Source organism: Cannabis sativa, chromosome 8 (assembly GCF_029168945.1).
Source record: "Cannabis sativa cultivar Pink pepper isolate KNU-18-1 chromosome 8, ASM2916894v1, whole genome shotgun sequence".
NCBI classification, from domain to species: domain Eukaryota; kingdom Viridiplantae; phylum Streptophyta; class Magnoliopsida; order Rosales; family Cannabaceae; genus Cannabis; species Cannabis sativa.
In genome coordinates this window covers 27151481-27171219 of record NC_083608.1, presented here as the reverse complement: position 1 = coordinate 27171219, position 19739 = coordinate 27151481, and the positions used below count along the sequence as shown (strand labels likewise).

Below are 19739 nucleotides of genomic sequence, written 5' to 3'. Positions count from 1 at the left end.
ATATTTTTTTCTTTTTTCCTTTTGTTTACTTATTTATTTGTACAGCATGTGGAATTAAGCATAGATAGATCCAGTTTATCCTTACCATCTTCCCCTCTCTTTATCTTTTTCTCTTTCTCTCTTTCTCTCTCTTATCTTTAAATTTTAAAAAGAATTTATGGTCATGTTGTTACTCAATTGAGCCTAGAAAAAATATTATTGTAATCTACGCTTCAATGTAAGCATTTTAAAATGCAGAAAACATATATTTTTTTGTTATTTCGAAAATTAAAGAAACCATTAGATTACTCATAATACTAATCATATACTAATTAGTTATCTTGTTTTTAATCTTAGTCAATATTTATTTTAGAATTTAGTTAACTTAATTATTATACTATGATAACTAATTAGTTTTTACAATAAATTAAAATTACAAAATTGTATCTTAAATAATATTAAGATATCGTAATATACCTTTAAAATAACTAATTAGTAATTAATTTAGATGACTAATTAATTTTCAATCAATGGTTAGCTGATTGTGTGGTTATAAGAATAATGAAAATTTGTTTTAATATGCCAAAATAAACTTATGAACAAGACATTTCATGTGAGCAATGCATTTCATATTCAAATCTTTGACAAGTGCATATATCGTTATCCAAGTTTACTATATAAGACATGTTACAGTCATGTACTTTGTATACAGCCAAATTTGATGTCTAGACTTGAAAAAAAAAGACCAATTGATTTGTTATTTTATAGCACACATTGTCTTTGAAATAAAAAAATAAATTGTTGTTCCAATATACGAAAAATAGACTAATAGATTTATCGGCATATATCATTATGTTTGATTATAGTTTACTCTGTATTGAAAAATATAAAATGTTGTTCCATCAAACAGAAACTAGTAAGTTTATTGACATATATATTGGTAGGCTATATGAAATGAATTATTGTTCTAATATACGAAAAGAAAAATAAAAATTTACTTCATCATGCCAAAATAAACCAATAAATTTATTAGCATGTACGATGGTAGGCTATATAAAAAATATAAACAAAGAATGAAATTTTGTTTCAATATGCCAAAATAAACTAATAAGTTTATTTGACATATATGAGTATATGCATATCTGATTATAGAATATTTGGTCTGATCATCATCTTTTTTATTTTAAAATTGATAATTTTATCAAAAGTAACCAATTGGTATCTTATCGAAATCATAACTAATTGGTCTAAAAATATCTTTTATTAGTAATAATTCAAAAGTTATTTGTAACTTCATTCTTTATTTAACTAATCAAAATGCATATATCAATTTATATTTAAAAAATATGAGTGACTTAAACATTTATGATATATATTTTTTTAAATACAATTTACTAAAATGGTAGTTTACTGGATGACAACTCATTATTTTCGAAAATAAACTTGAAAGTTACTCAAATGTATTAATATAATCTAAATAATTAATTGATTATTAAAGTTTATACATGTAAGTTTTGGAGGTAACCAAAATGTATCTCAAATTATATGATATAAAAGTGATACTTTTTAAGAAAAAGTTACTTATTAGTTTCTTATCAGTATCATAAGTAACCAAAAGGTTACTTTTGAAACGCAGGAAAATTATAAAAAAAAAAGAATTTCGGGAATAGTTTCATTTCAGGCATATTATTTTGGAATTAAGGTATTTTTTAATGACGTGACAAGATATTATTGTAATTGAGATTTGTTAGGTTATTTTTGTAATTATTTTGTATTTTATGTATATTTTTGAAAAAATCCCTAAATTATATGTAGAAAAAAAATATATAAGAATAGAATATACATTTTATCTATTAAATTTTGCAATATAATTGTATTATATGTATTAGATTTTAAATTACTATTTTTTTTATATTAAAATGTTATTTGTATATATAATTTTTTAATTTTGTTATAAATATGTGTGGATTGGATTGGATCGGTTACTTTTACATGTCAATCAACATTCAATCCAATCCACACATAATTCAATCCGCACAAGTGCGGAAATTCACACTTTACGGAGTAGATTGGATTGAATCGGCTATTTTATGAACACCCCTAGTGGTGACTAGACTAATTTAATGGCTTGAGTTGTGAACGGGAGAATATTAGATCAAAGTCAAAGATGTGATGATTGTCATAAGCTACTACAAAATTACAAAATGCTATTTCTTCAAGTTAACTAGTTCACTAGACGTTCTAAATGGACAATTAGGTCGATTCATTTTTCTTTGTTAAAAGAAATGACGAAGATGTTTGCTAAAACTAATAGCTCTGCTTTGAAATGATTTCTACTTTTCTAGTGTGGTAGGTCGAATGGAGTGGAAGATATTTTCGTTAGAGAACGAGTTTAGCTATCTGTTATTCTGATATTGTAGTTTTCTTTTCCCGCTTAATCTGCTATTATAGTTGTTGAACACTAGTTTTCTGTTAGTAGTCCTGATCTTAGCTATACTATTTTCTAAACTCTATATGAATACAAGCCTAGTTCTCAACCGATTTATTCGGTCTGAGGTTATTTCTCAATCACTTTCACTGATTCACAATTTTTAAAAAGCATCACTTGATGATATCGGTAAGAATATGCTCAACTTGAATTTGCCAGATAACTTATCACATGTAGTCAACTCCGAAACTAAGGAAATGTGGGAAAAGCTTAGAGCTGCCAAGAGCTGATCAACGCACTAGCAATCAAAAAAAGTAGTGAAAAGAATTCTCGTCTTCATTTTAGAAGGGAAATTTGACATTTTATGCTAAAAAAACACACATGGTGTTATTTTATGCCACCCTCACAAAAGTTTTTTAACTATGCTAATCTTTTAATCTTAACCCCAAAATGCCCCGCTCCTATAATCAAAAAATTCAGCCTCCTCTCTCTCTCATTCCATCTCGTGTTGCTCTCTCTCTATTCTCGCACTACTCTCTCTCTCTCTCTCTCTCTCTCTCTCTCTCTCTCTCTCTCTCTCTCTCTCTCTCTCTTTTTCACTTTCTCTCTCTATTACTACCGACCGCCATTTTCACCCTCAACGTCCACCGCTCACTGCCGCCATTTTCGCCCTCAACGTCCACGGCCGACTGCCACACCTCCACCATTTCCACCCTCAACATCCACCACACTCAACAAACATATGGGTAAGTGTTTTTCTTAGTAAATAATGTTATTTTTTGTTGTATTGTATGGATCTGAACGTAATTAGTTGTAATTTGTGGCTTTTGTGACCTTGAAATCGAGGTAGAGTTTGTTCCGAGCAGTCTGTATTTTTCTGGATTTTTTCATTTTTTGCGATTTTATGCGACATTGTGCGATATTATGTGCGATGTCATGAGAAATCCAAGGTTATGGATGAAATGATTAATTTTGGCGACTTTGTACGATTTGCATGCGATTATGTGTGCGATTGTGATATTTGGCGATTTATGTGCGACCTTTGTGCATCGTTATGCGATTTTGTTATGTATGGTATATTGTGCGACCTTATGCGATATGTTTCCTTCTTTGTGCGATTTGTGTGTGATAACTCTTGAGTAAAGAGTTATTTGATATCACTTTAAGCATTTTTTTTTTATGTAATTGTGTGTCATTTAAGTTATGTTTGTCTCTTAATTTGTGAAAGTTTCAGTGTTTTATGTTTTTGTGTGTATTTTGAAGTTGTTAGTTAAATCAATAACTCTTGTGCATAAATTGGCAAAGAAAATAGCAAGTTAGTCATGTTCTTAATTTTGCTGAAATTCTGTGAAGTTTTTGCTGCAGCAACCAGATTTGTGGCTGATGTGTTTTATTTTCTTAGAAAAAGGGTGAGTTGGCATTTCATTAAAAGAGGTGGCATTTGTGGAGATGACGTGGCAATATAAGAGTGGTGGCTGGAGCTATTACATGGAGAGGCTATCAACATGCCATGTGTAGGGTTTATTTGGGGCAAAAAGGTACAAAACCTAAGGAGAGAAAACATAGAAGGGAGCCTCCATTTAGAGAAAAAGGGCTGAACGAAAAGAGAGACTGGGAGGCTGCCATTTTTATACCGAAAAAAAAGAGAAGATTGGAAGAGGAAGAAGAAGAAGGAGGAAAGAGGAGAAGCACAACAAGATTCTACATCCATCCTTTTGGAAAAATCCTCTATTATTGTTTGCTATTTCTTTCTTCTCTCTTTTAATTTCTTTAACTTAACATTCAAACTCCATGTCTAAGTTTTATCTTGTAATGGTGGTTCTTAAGTTAGCTATGAGCTAAACTTTTTTAATGGTTTGAATTGTTGAAGAACCCTATGTTTAGTTGAGTAATTTTCTTATGCAAATATTTAGTAAAAATTCTCATGTTCATTCAAGTGTGTGTATTGCTAATTTCTTGATATTGTTTGGCCACCAATAGCTTGATTATTGAGTTATATTTAATTCTGGAAAGGTTAAATGTAATGGACTTAGCTTGAATGACACAAGTTCTTAATCTTTTTTAGGTTAGATTTGAAATAACATAGGAATATGTTATATCCTTGTGTAACAATTAAGAACTATGCTTGAAATGGTATTCTTGAGCTTGCTTGGCATAGGAATATGTTTGAACAGGTCCAAGGATTGATTGCATAAAATTTGGAAGAGTTTTGTGCACTTTAATGGAGTTCTTGTTAACCTGGGATTTTTGCTAAAGATTTGCTAACCTTTTGCTGCAGCAAAAACGCACAGTTTTTGCTAAACATAGGGGGATTCAATAGTTCAAGCCTTTCACATTTCAAAAGCTTACAACTAAATTTTATTTTCATCTTGCATCTACTTTTGAGTTAATTTACTTATTTTCTTACTCCTTTAGTTGATTCATTAATCATTTAATTTTAGTTTTTAGGCTTGTTGCTTGGTAATTAATTTTTGCAATAGAAATTTTATTTTCACAGTCCTTGTGGAGACGATACTCATTACTTATCACTGTATTACTTGTTTGTGACTACGTGCACTTGCGTATCTAATTTTAACACAACAAGTTTTTGGCGCCGTTGCCGGGGACTGTAAATATATTTTGTTGTAATTGTCAATTAGCTTGCAATTTAGTCTATTATTTTGTACTCATTTTTGGTGACTCTTGTGCATTGGCAGGTGGAAATTTTTTATGAACGAGTACCAAGAATTTGTTAATATTGATCTATATCCTATTGATCCTGAAATTGAGCGCACATTCAGAGAGAGAAGAAGAGCTCAACATAGGGCTCAAGGGGAAATAGAAATGATGGATGACCAAGGAAATGGACGACGAGCTCAAGGGGAAATGGCCCCTAATAATGGTCAAAATGCAGTGATTATGGCGGATGATAGAGATAAAATCATCCGCCAATACGCAGCACCTCTTTTCAATGAGCTCAATCTGGGCATTGTGAGGACAGAAATTCAAGCTCCACAGTTTGAATTGAAGCCAGTTATGTTCCAGATGCTTCAAACTGTGGGACAGTTTAGTGGCATACCCACCGAAGATCCTCACCTTCACCTTCGTCTATTTATGGAGGTGAGTGATTCTTTCAAATTGCCCGGAGTTACGGAGGATGCCTTGAGGTTAAAGTTGTTCTCCTATTCTTTGAGAGATCAAGCCCGAGCTTGGTTGAACTCCTTGCCTTCTGCGTCGGTTACAACTTGGCAAGAATTAGCGGAGCGGTTTTTGATGAGGTATTTTCCTCCCACTAAGAATGCCAAGCTCCGGAAGGAAATAACTTCCTTTCAACAATTTGAAGATGAGTCTTTGTATGAGGCATGGGAGAGGTTCAAGGAGTTGTTGTGGAAATGTCCTCACCATGGTATCCCTCATTGCATCCAAATGGAAACATTTTACCACGGTCTCAATGCTCATACTCGAATGGTGGTTGATGCTTCGACAAATGGTGCTTTACTTGCCAAGTCCTATAATGAGGCCTATGATATTATTGAGAGAATTTCCGACAACAATTATCAGTGGCCCACTACTAGAGTACCTTTGGGGAAGAAGGTTGCCGGTGTTCTTGAAGTTGATGCCATTACTGCTTTATCTGCCCAAGTTGCTTCTATGTCAAATATGATCAAAAAGATGAGCATGGGTCAACAAATGGGTCGACAGAATGTTTCCCCACCTGTGGGACAACTTGAGGATGTTTCTTGTGTTTTTTGTAGTGAGGCTCATACCTTTGACAATTGTCCATTCAATCCTGCATCTGTGTTTTACATGGGAAGTCAGAATGCCTACAACCAAACATACAAGCAACACCCAAACTTGGCATACAGAAATCAAGGGGCTGGTACTAGTAATTCATCCATGCTTCCTAGATCCAACTTTCCACCTGGTTTTTCTCAACAAGCCTTTCAACAAAGACAACAACAAGGTGTCCAAACAAGTTTTCTTGAGAGTATGATGCGTGATTTCATGGCCAAGACAAAAAATTTCATGACAAGAACTGAGAGTTATATGGCGAAGAATGACACTGCGATCCAAAGTCAAGCAACCTCCATGAGAACTCTAGAAAATCAAGTTGGGCAACTAGCTAATGAGCTTCGAAATAGGCCACAAGGTACTTTGCCTAGTGATACTGAAAATCCAAGAAGAGATGGAAAAGAGCATTGCAAGGCGGTAATCTTGAGGAGTGGTAAAGTTCTGGAGTCAAACGGGGAAGAAGCTAAGGATAAAAATGAGCCCACTTCAATCCAAAGTCGAGTAGAGAAGAATGTTGAACCTTCTAATATGGCAAAGGAGCAACCTGAAGAAAATGCTGCAGCAATTCCTCATCAAAATGCAGCAGAAAAGTTACTTAGCAAGCCACCCCCACCATTTCCTCAAAGATTTAAAAAGCAGCAAGAAGATGGTCAATTCCGAAGATTTCTTGATGTTCTAAAGCAGCTCCACATCAACATACCATTAGTGGAAGCTTTGGAGCAAATGCCCAACTATGTAAAGTTTTTGAAGGACATTTTGACAAAGAAAAGGAGGCTAGGGGAGTTTGAAACAGTGGATTTGACGGAAGGGTGTAGCGCTATGTTGAAGAGCAAAATTCCTCCTAAGTTGAAAGATCCCGGAAGTTTTACAATCCCATGCACCATTGGCGGAAGAGATGTGGGTAGAGCTTTATGTGACTTGGGAGCTAGTATTAATTTAATGCCCATGTCTATTTTCAAGAAGTTGGGAATTGGAGAAGCAAGGCCAACCACCGTCACTTTGCAATTGGCCGATCGTTCCATGGCCCATCCGGAAGGAAAAATTGAAGATGTCTTGGTGCAAGTTGATAAGTTTATTTTTCCGGCCGATTTCATCATTCTTGATTATGAGGCGGATAGAGAAGTTCCTATTATTTTGGGAAGGCCATTCCTTGCTACCGGGAGGACCTTGATTGATGTGCAAAAAGGGGAACTTACTATGCGGGTGAATGATCAACAAGTGACTTTTAATGTGTTCAATGCCATGAGGTTTCCGGATGAGATTGAGGAATGCTCTCGCATAAGTGTGATTGATTCTATTGTTGCTGAAAAATTTCACAAGGAAGCTTCGAAAGAGGAAAAGATGATAAGTTCTCTTGAAGAGCTTGAAGCTTTAAGTGAAGATGAAGAAACCAAAGTTACTTGGGTAGAGTCAAAGCAGCCTTTCACTAAATTTAGGAGGCCATTTGAATCTTTGGAGTTGTCAGAGAACAATTTCAAGCCTCCTAAGCCTTCCATTCAAGAACCACCCGAGTTGGAGTTGAAGCCGTTGCCTAGTCACTTGAAGTATGTTTATTTGGGAGATGGAGAGACCTTGCCGGTAATTATTTCTGCTATGTTGGGTGCCCAAAGAGAATGCTTGTTAGTTGATGTCTTGAAGAAATACAAAAGAGCCATTGGTTGGACCATGGCGGACATCAAGGGTATAAGTCCTTCGATTTGCATGCATAAGATTCTGTTGGAAGATTTGTGCAACCATTCTGTAGAGCAGCAGCGACGGCTAAACCCCATCATGAAGGAAGTGGTTAGAAAGGAGGTAACAAGTGGTTAGACTTTGGCATCGTTTACCCCATTTCAGACAGTTCTTGGGTAAGCCCAGTTCAATGTGTTCCAAAAAAGGGCGGAGTCACGGTGGTAGCTAATGAAAATAATGAGTTGATCCCTACAAGAACGGTGACGGGATCGCGTGTTTGTATGGACTATCGGAAGTTGAACAAGGCCACGCGAAAAGATCATTTCCCGCTGCCATTCATTGATCAAATGCTTGATCGTTTGGCGGGAAAAGAATTCTATTGTTTCCTTGATGGGTATTCTGGCTATAATCAAATTGCCATCGCTCCGGAAGACCAAGAGAAAACAACATTCACTTGTCCATATGGTACCTTTGCCTTTCGGAGAATGCCATTTGGGTTATGCAATGCTCCCGCCACTTTTCAAAGGTGTATGATGGCGATTTTTTCAGATATGGCAAAAAACATTCTTGAGATCTTCATGGATGACTTCTCGGTATTTGGGGAGTCTTTTGACACTTGTTTAGTTAACTTGGAGAAGGTTTTAGCAAGATGTGAAGACATGAACTTAGTTCTCAATTGGGAGAAATGCCATTTCATGGTTCAAGAAGGAATTGTTTTGGGTCATAAAGTTTCTAACAAGGGCATTGAAGTGGATAGAGCGAAAGTTGAAGTTATTGAGAAGCTGCCACCTCCTACTACTGTCAAAGGAATTCGAAGTTTTTTGGGGCATGCAGGTTTTTATAGGAGGTTTATTAAAGATTTCTCAAAAATCTCCAAGCCTCTTTGCTCTTTACTTGAGCAGAATAGATCTTTCGAGTTCACCAAAGACTGTCATGAAGCTTTTGTGACTTTGAAAAAAGCTCTTGTGTCCGCTCCCATTATTGTAGCTCCCGATTGGTCACTTCCTTTTGAGCTAATGTGTGATGCTAGTGATTTTGCAGTTGGTGCTGTTCTTGGTCAAAGAAGAGAGAAGGTGTTCCACTCAATTTATTATGCAAGCAGAACATTAGCTGACGCCCAATTGAACTACACTACTACAGAGAAGGAGTTATTGGCTGTGGTTTTTGCCTTTGACAAGTTTCGAGCTTACCTTGTTGGAACCAAAGTGGTGGTGTACACGGATCATTCCGCAATCAAGTATCTCATTGCCAAGAAGGACGCCAAACCGAGACTGATTCGTTGGGTGTTGCTTCTTCAAGAATTTGATTTGGAGATTCGGGATAAAAAAGGAGCTGAGAATCAAGTGGCTGATCACCTTTCTAGACTAGAAGGTGATGATGAGATAAAGAAAGTTGGGCAGCCAATTAAAGAGATGTTCCCCGATGAAGCTTTATTGATGGTGAGCTTAGTAAACCAAGACTCCACTCCTTGGTATGCTGATTTTGCCAACTACTTAGTGAGTGGGAGGACTCCATCTGATTTAAAAGGGCAACCGCTCAAGAAGTTCTTCCATGATGTGAGGTCTTATTATTGGGATGAACCTTTTCTTTATAAGCAGTGTGCTGATCGTGTGATAAGGCGTTGTGTGCCGCAAGAAGAGGTTCAAAATATTCTTGAGCATTGTCACTCATCACCTTATGGGGGGCATTTTGGAGGCCAAAGAACAGCTGCAAAAGTACTTCAATCGGGGTACTATTGGCCTTCCATGTTCAAGGATGCTTATGAGTTTGCTAGACGGTGTGATAGATGCCAACGGGTTGGTAATATTTCTGCCCGAAATGAGATGCCTTTGCAAGTTATCCTCGAGGTAGAGTTGTTTGATGTTTGGGGCATCGATTTCATGGGACCCTTTCCCCCATCCTTTGGAAATTTATTCATTTTGGTGGCTGTAGATTATGTGTCAAAATGGGTGGAAGCAATTGCAAGTCCCACCAATGACTCTAAGGTGGTGATGAAATTTCTACACAAGAATGTCTTCACTCGTTTTGGGACTCCAAGAGCTCTCATTAGTGATGAGGGAACTCATTTTGTTAACAAAGTGTTGGCGGCTCTTTTGGCTAAGTATAGTGTCAAGCACAAGATAGCTACGACTTACCATCCTCAAACGAATGGCCAAGCGGAGATTTCCAATCGAGAAATCAAAGGAATTTTGGAGAAAGTGGTGAATCCTACTCGTAAAGATTGGTCACAACGGTTGGATGATGCTCTTTGGGCCTATAGAACCGCTTTCAAAACTCCTTTGGGCATGTCTCCTTACCGTTTAGTTTATGGTAAGGCTTGTCATTTGCCCGTTGAATTGGAACACAAAGCTTATTGGGCCACGAAGAAGTTGAATATGGATCTCCAAGCGGCGGGGGAAGCTTGAAAGTTACAATTGAATGAGCTTGAGGAAATGAGGTTGTTTTCGTATGAGAATGCCAAACTTTATAAAGAAAATACCAAGAAGTGGCATGACAAAAGAATTCAACCTCGAGTGTTTGAGAAAGGGCAGCGAGTTTTGCTTTTTAACTCGCGGTTGAGGTTATTTCCGGGCAAATTGAAGTCTCGTTGGTCGGGCCCATTCACCATAACCAAAGTTTATCCTCATGGAGCTGTGGATGTTTGTAATGAGCAATTCGGAAAGGAATTTAAAGTGAATGGGCAGCGTCTAAAGCATTATCTTGGTGGTGAGGTCGATCGAGCAAAAACCTCAATCACTTTGGAGGATGCATGAAGCGGAAAGTGGTTGGGTTGCCTTGTGCTCGAATTGTCAATTCTATTTTTAGGCAACCCAATATTGGAAAAAGAACAAGTATTGTAAATATTTTTGAAAAAAAAAAAAAGAGAAAAAAAAAATATATATATATAGAAAAAATATGAAAGAAAAAAAAAAGAAAAAAGAAAAATGAAAAAAAAAGTATATATTTCTTCATTTTCCTTTATTTTTATTTTATTTTATTTTTTGTTCATTTTTTTTTAGGTGTTTGGGTAGATTTTACACTTGGTTTGATGTTTCAGGTGGTTTTGGAACACAATTTGGAGCCTTGGAGGTGATTTGGAAGTTTAGAGATTTTGCTAAATTTTTGATGGACTTTTGCTGCAGCATTTCTGTGAAGCACAAAAGGAAATTTTCGTTCATGTGGAGAACTTCCGCCTGCTGCAGCATTTTTCTAGTAAAATTTTAGCAAAAGTAATACATGTTCAAAGAGCATTCAGCAAGATTTTTGCTGAACTTTTGTGGAAATTTTGCTACAGCAGGCGTAATATCACTCACATTACGAGATGAAAGGTCCATCTATTACATATTACTCCTATTTTACTTATATATATATTTATATTATTATCAAAAAAAAAAAAAACATAACAGAAATTATTATTTTTTTTATATATTAATATTATATTTATTTTAATCAATCCTATTATTACATAAAAAAAAAAAAAATTTAATTTCAAATTTTTTTTACCCTACCCGACCTTTCACCCAGCCCATCTCCTTCGACCAGACCTCCAGCCCATCCCCTTCGACCCCTTCCTCCATTGTTCCAGGCGAACCCGACTCCACTCCAGAACCATCTCCGTCCATTGCTCCGCCGACCCCACAGCCGAACTCAGTCAGCCCCACCAAATCGACGACCTCCACTCCAGCAGCCCCGCCCCCATTCCACGACCAGAAACCACCCAAGTCGACTCTTCCTCCTGCCCAGAACTAGTCGCCGCCCCTTTTGTCTGTTTGCCCAGACCCGAAACCACCTTCCACCACCATCGGAGGAGTTTCAACAATGAGAACCACTCCCAAAACATCTCGGGGCTGATTTCAGACTTCATTCTGTGGATTTTCAATCATGGTGAGATCTTTCTTTATTTCTCTTTCCAGATTTTGGTTGTGATAAGGTTGGAGTAGATTTCTCATCACAAATGTGTTGAAATTAATTTTGTACATGCTGCCCATTTTTGGTTATTAATGATTTACCTAGTGTTGGGCAATGGCATTTTGAGAATCTGCACTGTTTAGAAGAAGGAATATCTAAATGCTTTAGGATTAACTGTGGTGAACAATAATTTTGATTCTCGTGGGTGATATTCAATTGGGCTGATTTGTTGCTAAACTCAGTGTGTTTTTGTTGGTTGTTGATGTTCTGTTGATATTCCTGAGATTGTGTAGCAGATATTCTTGCCCCTATCACAGGATTTTGAGCCTACTGTTGTGATATTGAGTCATGGCAACCACCAAATCCAAACCTCGTAAGCGTAAAGCTCCGGCCAACACCTTGCCCACACCTCCACCACAACAACCAACCCAACCAAACCCACCAACCCTTGCCTTGCCTTCCTCCACCACACACTCACCACCCCGTACTCGTCCCCGTAAGGCCTCCTCACCTAAACCCAAAGCTCCAACCACCAAAGCCACTCCCTCAACCTCCAAGGCCAATAGTTGACTTCCCATTGTTCCCACAAGAAGTGTTTGCTCGATGGGCTGATCCAAAAACTCCGGAAGACTCTAGCGCTTCAGAGGATGACCCCGAGGGATAGACAGAGGGAGTACTTTTTTTTCTTTCAGCTTCAGTATTTATTTTTCAATTGTCTTTTCTATTTGTGTTCTTGTTTTTTTTTTTCTGTTATAGTTGTTGTTGTTTGTCTTGTTGTTTTATGTTCGGGTTGTATCTTGTCTTTGTTAGTGTTGCCTAGGGGGGCTCGATGACGATGTCGTGTTTCCACTTAGTTCTTGAAACTGAATGTTTTTTCTTTTTGAGTTTTAAGCTGCCTGTTTTAAGTTAACATGTTGGTTGCCCTTCGTTGTTGAAAGTTTGCCTCTCTTGATTGTGCTCATAGCTTGACTAAATGGTTTGTGTCACTAATTCGTTTGAACTAAACCTTTGTGAGAGTTTAAGTCTCTAGAATTACTTAGCAATTCTTCCTTGAGGCGAAATCCTAGACATCCCTACCCCGAGGAAGTGATATAGGCCGTGTTTGGAACGTTTGAACCTTGAAGCCTACCCTTGAATATTTTATCCCTAGTTTTTCCCCCTTGAGCTTGATATTCACATTTTCTTTTCTTCGCCACTACATAGCCTAGCTAGACATAAATTCTCTTTTTCACCTCACCCCAAGACGCATTGGTCTTTATAAGATACTAATTTTTATTGCATATTTGGGAGTTGTGGGGAGCGTAGTGAGTGAGTGTCAATTGGGTGAATATTTGCCAATTTTCTTTTTCTCTTTTTCTAAACATTGAGGACAATGTTGTTCTTTAAGTTTGGGGGGGAGTGGTTCTCACCTTTATTGTTCTCTTGCTATCTAGCTAGTTTATGCCATTTCTATTTATTTTATATAAGTTTATTACCAAAAAAAAAAATTGTACTTAGAAATTGTCCCCCGTTTCTTGAAAAAAAAAAGAAAAAATAAAGAGAGAGAGAGATCAAAGTCAAAAATAAGTTTGGGGGTGCCAAAAAAAATATATATTCATGTATATATATATATTAGCAAAGAATTAAAGCTAGTGGCAAGAGTTACATTTTGTTTGTGGGGTTTCTTTAGGGAAAATTTTTTTGTGCATTGCTTAGGTCCTATAAAGATCAATGTGTTTAGGGTGGTTCGAACCAAAATTAATTTTCCTTATCCCACCTTCACCCTAGCCTATCATTACAAGCTTGGCAAAGTCCTATTGATCCTTGGAGTGGTGTGTGTCTACATTAGTGGAGAGGAAGTTGTTAGGTAACCTATGGAGGCATCATTTGAACTTGAGGACAAATGTTTAGTTTAAATGTTAGTTGATCGAAAGTGTTTAGGAAAAGCTATGCTTTAAAAAAAAAAAAAAAAGAGAGAGGGGCGCTTGACACCTACTTTGGGCAGCGGCATTTAAACTTAAAGAATTTGGTTTAACGCTTGAACAAGATCTTCATTCAGTTGCCTTTTGCAGAACATTATTCCTGAGAGCTATTTCCCCTAGGTGTGTGCATTGACAAGACAAGTGTTGCATCCTGTTTTTGTTGAACATCTTTGTTCAGTTCAGTGACGTTTGTTTTGAAATTCTGTGAGCTGTTTGTTGTTCTAGTTGTTGTGGTTTTGTTCTCATCACTCGAGGACGAGCAATGTCATAAGTTTGGGGGTATTTGATAACTCTTGAGTAAAGAGTTATTTGATATCACTTTAAGCATTTTTTTTATGTAATTGTGTGTCATTTAAGTTATGTTTGTCTCTTAATTTGTGAAAGTTTCAGTGTTTTATGTTTTTGTGTGTATTTTGAAGTTGTTAGTTAAAATCAATAACTCTTTTGCATAAATTGGCAAAGAAAATAGCAAGTTAGTCATGTTCTTAATTTTGCTGAAATTCTGTGAAGTTTTTGCTGCAGCAACCAGATTTGTGGCTGATGTGTTTTATTTTCTTAGAAAAAGGGTGAGTTGGCATTTCATTAAAAGAGGTGGCATTTGTGGAGATGACGTGGCAATATAAGAGTGGTGGCTGGAGCTATTACATGGAGAGGCTATCAACATGCCATGTGTAGGGTTTATTTGGGGCAAAAATGTACAAAACCTAAGGAGAGAAAACATAGAAGGGAGCCTCCATTTAGAGAAAAAGGGCTGAACGAAAAGAGAGACTGGGAGGCTGCCATTTTTATACCGAAAAAAAAGAGAAGATTGGAAGAGGAAGAAGAAGAAGGAGGAAAGAGGAGAAGCACAACAAGATTCTACATCCATCCTTTTGGAAAAATCCTCTATTATTGTTTGCTATTTCTTTCTTCTCTCTTTTAATTTCTTTAACTTAACATTCAAACTCCATGTCTAAGTTTTATCTTGTAATGGTGGTTCTTAAGTTAGCTATGAGCTAAACTTTTTTAATGGTTTGAATTGTTGAAGAACCTTATGTTTAGTTGAGTAATTTTCTTATGCAAATATTTAGTAAAAATTCTCATGTTCATTCAAGTGTGTGTATTGCTAATTTCTTGATATTGTTTGGCCACCAATAGCTTGATTATTGAGTTATATTTAATTCTGGAAAGGTTAAATGTAATGGACTTAGCTTGAATGACACAAGTTCTTAATCTTTTTTAGGTTAGATTTGAAATAACATAGGAATATGTTATATCCTTGTGTAACAATTGAGAACTATGCTTGAAATGGTATTCTTGAGCTTGCTTGGCATATGAATATGTTTGAACAGGTCCAAGGATTGATTGCATAAAATTTGGAAGAGTTTTGTGCACTTTAATGGAGTTCTTGTTAACCTGGGATTTTTGCTAAAGATTTGCTAACTTTTTGCTGCAGCAAAAACGCACAGTTTTTGCTAAACATAGGGGGATTCAATAGTTCAAGCCTTTCACATTTCAAAAGCTTACAACTAAATTTTATTTTCATCTTGCATCTACTTTTGAGTTAATTTACTTATTTTCTTACTCCTTTAGTTGATTCATTAATCATTTAATTTTAGTTTTTAGGCTTGTTGCTTGGTAATTAATTTTTGCAATAGAAATTTTATTTTCACAGTCCTTGTAGAGACGATACTCATTACTTATCACTGTATTACTTGTTTGTGACTACGTGCACTTGCGTATCTTATTTTAACACAACAGTGTGCGACATGATACTTGTTTATATTGTTGATTTATTAGGCGACATTGTGCGACATTAGTAGTAGCTTGTGCGAATTAGTGTGCGATATAATATGCTTATTTTTTCTGTTTATTTGTTTGAACGTATTTCTTTGGGACAGATTCAACTGTATTTGTGCCTGTACTGTATGATGGCGTTTGGACTGTCGAGGGTTTGAACTGGGTATTTGATTCCTCAAAAAGTAAGACATTGATGTTGGACATTGACTCTACACTGAAAAAGGTGTGTGAAGTTTTACATGAGGAGTTGGAGGTGGACCCCTTGGTGTATGAATTGAAGTTAGAAGTTCTTTACATGTACATGAAAGGCACTAAGTTTCCACCTGAAGTTTTAGTGAAAGATAGTCAACTACTAGTGTTCTTGAGCATGAAGGCGAAAATGAGTGTGGACAACTTGTTGCCACTATTTGTGACTAAAGTGAAGAAGAATTTGGCAATTTCACTGGTAACATGCCTAATATACTAACTGTCTACTTTTTACGATTTCTATGCGATGTATGTGCGACATTTTTAGCAAGCTAAACAAGTTATTATTTCAACTTTGATAATATTTGCGATTTGTATGCGATATATGTGCAACAGTTGAGCGATTTCACATTTCACAGTATAATATAATACAATTGCAAAAGTTTATCATCATTAAGTCTACACATTTCACAGTATAATATAATATAATACAAGACATAACATTACATAAAACTACCATGTCAAGTTCTGGTAAAATAAGTCTACACACCACCTATCTCTAAAGGTGAGCATGTTATCATCATTAACTAGCTCTAACGATCGCTCCAGCATGCAGTGCTCAATGTACTCCATGGAAAACACTCGACAATCGCTACTACAAATTAAAAAATTAGTAAATATTAGCAACAATTAAGTTAAGTAATTCATAATGGAGTGCAAAATCAAATAAATTACTTAAATTAAAAAAAAGGAGAGATTTACCTGGTCTCCGTTTGTGGTGCAACTCGTCTATAATGTAGGGGTAGGAGCTGAGATATCGCCAAAATCGGCAAAAATCGCATAAACATCACATAATATTACAGAGAACACATTGTTCAGAGTAAATCGCACAAAAATCGCCAAAAATCGCATAATATAACAGAGAACCCATTGTTCAGAGTAAATCGCACAAAAATCGCCAAAAATCGCATAAACATCGCATAATATTATAGAAACTATCTAAGCTAGCAAAAATCGCACAAAAATCGTACAAAATCGCATAACATCGCTCAAAATCCCTAACAAAAACTTGAATTCAATATTAAATCGCATTAAAGTCGCATAAAATCGCACAAAACACCAAAATCCAGAAAAACCAATTCCCCCTAGCCTACATTCATCCCCAAACACAAAAACTAGCAATTCGAAACTTTAATAAACTACATATTTCAGTTATATAACAGATTCACAATTTAAAGGATAAATTGCAAAAAAAAATTAAAGGAAGCTCATACCTGGTTCGTCGACGGTGCCGGGGACGATGATGAACGGATGGAGTGGCTCGTGGGTCGACTGGGATCGAGTGGCTCTCGTGGGTCGACTGGGATGGAGTGGGTCTCGTGGGGTTCGGGTCTCGTGGGTCGTCACTGTTCGTGTGGGGTCGAATGGGTTCGTGTGGGTTGATGTCGACTGGGTTCGTGGGTCGACTGCGTGTGGTGGTTCGAATGGTGCGGTGGTGAGAATGAGGGTTAGGTTCGAATGGGGGAATGATGGTGAGCTTGAAACCGAGAAAGGAAGAGAGAGACGAGAGAGAGGGAAGCTAGAGAGATTGGGGGGAATTGAAATGGGGGGTATTTTTGGAACAAAATTGAAAGTTAAGAATAATTATCAAATGTATATTTTCTGTGTATAAAATAACACCATGTGCATTTTTTTAGCATAAAATATCAAATTTCCCTTTTAGAAACATTGTGAAAATGCTGGTCAGATTGATAGAAGATTTTTTTGGATTGTGAAGATTGTGAAAAAGAATGAGACTGCAACTGTACAACTAGAAGTACTTGTGGAGTGTTGTACAACTAGTTTAAATAATGGGATAAATTGAAAACTATCATTTTTAATTATACATTAACTAAATATAATTTTAAATAATTTTAATTGATAAATATTTTTTTATAATTAAAGTCCTAAATATAACTTCACATAATTTATCAGAATTAGAGTTCTTAATATACATAATAGGGATATTACCTATAAAACTAGGTATTATTTAAAGAGTAATAAAATAAAGGTAAAAATTAAAATAAGAAATAAAAAGTGGGTATAAAGGATAATTTTCTCATAAATAAATGTAGAATTTCTAAAAAAAAAGTTCGGCTGTCCAACAATCTTGGGAAGAAGATTAATTCTTCCATGGTTTCAAACAATGGTTATCCAACAAGCTTGTGAAGATCATCATCTTGATGCAAACTCTCTAAAGAAGCATCACATTAAGGACTTAAAATGTATACTAAACAAGATCAACTTTATCTCTAATTATATCATGGAAGCTAATATTTTAAAATCCATAATGATAGAGATAAGGTCCTCTTCAGGACAAGTCTCCCAATGCAAACTCTTGCAAATTCATTCCACACAAAAATCCCAAAATTGTTTCAGCCAAGTATTTATATGTTTGTTAAACAGGAAAAAGAAAACACAAATTACATTGCAATGGAAAAGTAAAAATGGCTCTACCAGCTGGCTTCTCAACTCCTTTCAGCCATCACAAAATCTCTCAACCATTTGGGTCCTCCTATGTGCTAGAAGCTCTTGCCCACCTTCAGCTACTTCCTCCCCTTTGTTGACTGTTGAAGCCGAAGACTCCACCTCTTGGTGTTGAGCACAATGATCTACCCATTCCCTTATTTTTTGGTCCATCAACTTTTTGGATCAATTGGTATTGGGCTCCTCCTTCAATTCTTTTGAAGTCATTTGATCTTTTTCCTAAGAGAAATTTACATAGTATACTAACTTTTGTAATTTTTTTACAAAAATATTGTCAGGCGGTATTTTTTACTTTTTTACTGTGTTTTTTTATAAGTTTCATACTGCAGTATACTGTGTTAAGTTTTCACTGGTGTTCTACTAGTGTTTTACTGGTGTTCTACTGTTGTTTTGAGTTATTCTGCTTTGTGTTTTACTGGTGTTTTATAAAAACACAGTATTTTTAATAAAATTTCCGTGTGACAGTATTTTTGTAAAAATTAACCCAAATTTCAGTATTTTTGTAAATTTCCCTTTTCCTAATTCAAGACTTTGCTAACACATAACTTTAAACTAAATTATAAGATTGCACCAGTATATTAAGTTACTACATTAAAGAAGCTAATATTTTAAGATATTCAAGGTTAAACTAAATCATAAGATGTCATACCCAAAAAACAGAAAAAACATAAAATTGGTGGATTTGATGTATATATAAAAAAAATATCTCAATAAATGGAGATTTTTTTTTTTTCTTTTTTGAAAAAAAAAAATATGAAAGGGTTTTCTAACAAAACTAACATCATTGTTAAAATGGAAAAATTTCACGAACTAAATTTCAGAGTAATTACTAGTTTTAGTGCGTTTGTATAACTAGTAATTGAGGAGTCTAATTACCAAGTGAGTGTAATTACGATACTATCAAATTTAAATAATTAATTTTTAAACAATTTGTTCTGTAATTATTAAATTTTTGCCAAATATAAAAATTAAATTATACTGTACATGAAAAAATAATTTAAAATCTTCCAAACGCACCATTTATAATGTTAATAATTATATTCTAAAAAAGAAAACAGAAATCATGCAATGTATATAAATATGTATAAAACATCTTTAACATTGCTAAATTAGAATTCGTATGATTTATTTATATGTATGAAAGCTCAAAATTTAGAGAAATACGTAAGTGAGTTTGTGAACAGCTAGTGAGTTCGTTAGTTAGTTTGTGACCGTTGCTCCGTGCTTATAAATATTAATACCTTCGTTTCTCTCTCATCAATTCTCAAGACCTCATTTACTCACCCACTCTCTCTCTCTCTCTAGATCTCTGTGCTTTCTTGTTATCAGCAATGGCAGACACAAATGATGATTATGAATTCATCAAAGAAGAAGAGGGTTTGACTTTGACCACCTTCAAGAATTCATCTACTGATATAGGAGGTTGTCATGAATATCAGAATCTTGAAGAAGAGTTCAAGAAAGTTGATGATCATGATGATCTCGAGGATTACTCCGATCCATTATACATTACAGATGATGATTATGATGAGAGTAGCTATGGTGCTTAT

General features: G+C 35.5%; 1 protein-coding gene and 1 non-coding gene across 2 annotated transcripts; one reads left to right on the top strand and one right to left on the bottom strand.

Moving 5' to 3' along the window:
- Positions 1–5689: 5689 nt before the first annotated feature.
- LOC115701605 (small nucleolar RNA R71) lies at positions 5690–5796 on the bottom strand. The gene has a single exon (XR_004008598.2). It is a non-coding gene; the product is annotated as a small nucleolar RNA R71 (small nucleolar RNA).
- Positions 5797–10281: 4485 nt separating this feature from the next.
- On the top strand, positions 10282–10602 carry LOC133030520 (uncharacterized). The gene has a single exon (XM_061103293.1). It carries the CDS (start codon positions 10282–10284, stop codon positions 10600–10602), a length of 321 nt encoding a protein of 106 aa, XP_060959276.1.
- Positions 10603–19739: the final 9137 nt, after the last annotated feature.

Excerpts from the sequence above, each read along its gene's own strand:
- LOC133030520 (XM_061103293.1), top strand. The coding sequence starts at position 10,282 with ATGAGGTTGTTTTCGTATGAGAATGCCAAACTTTATAAAGAAAATACC.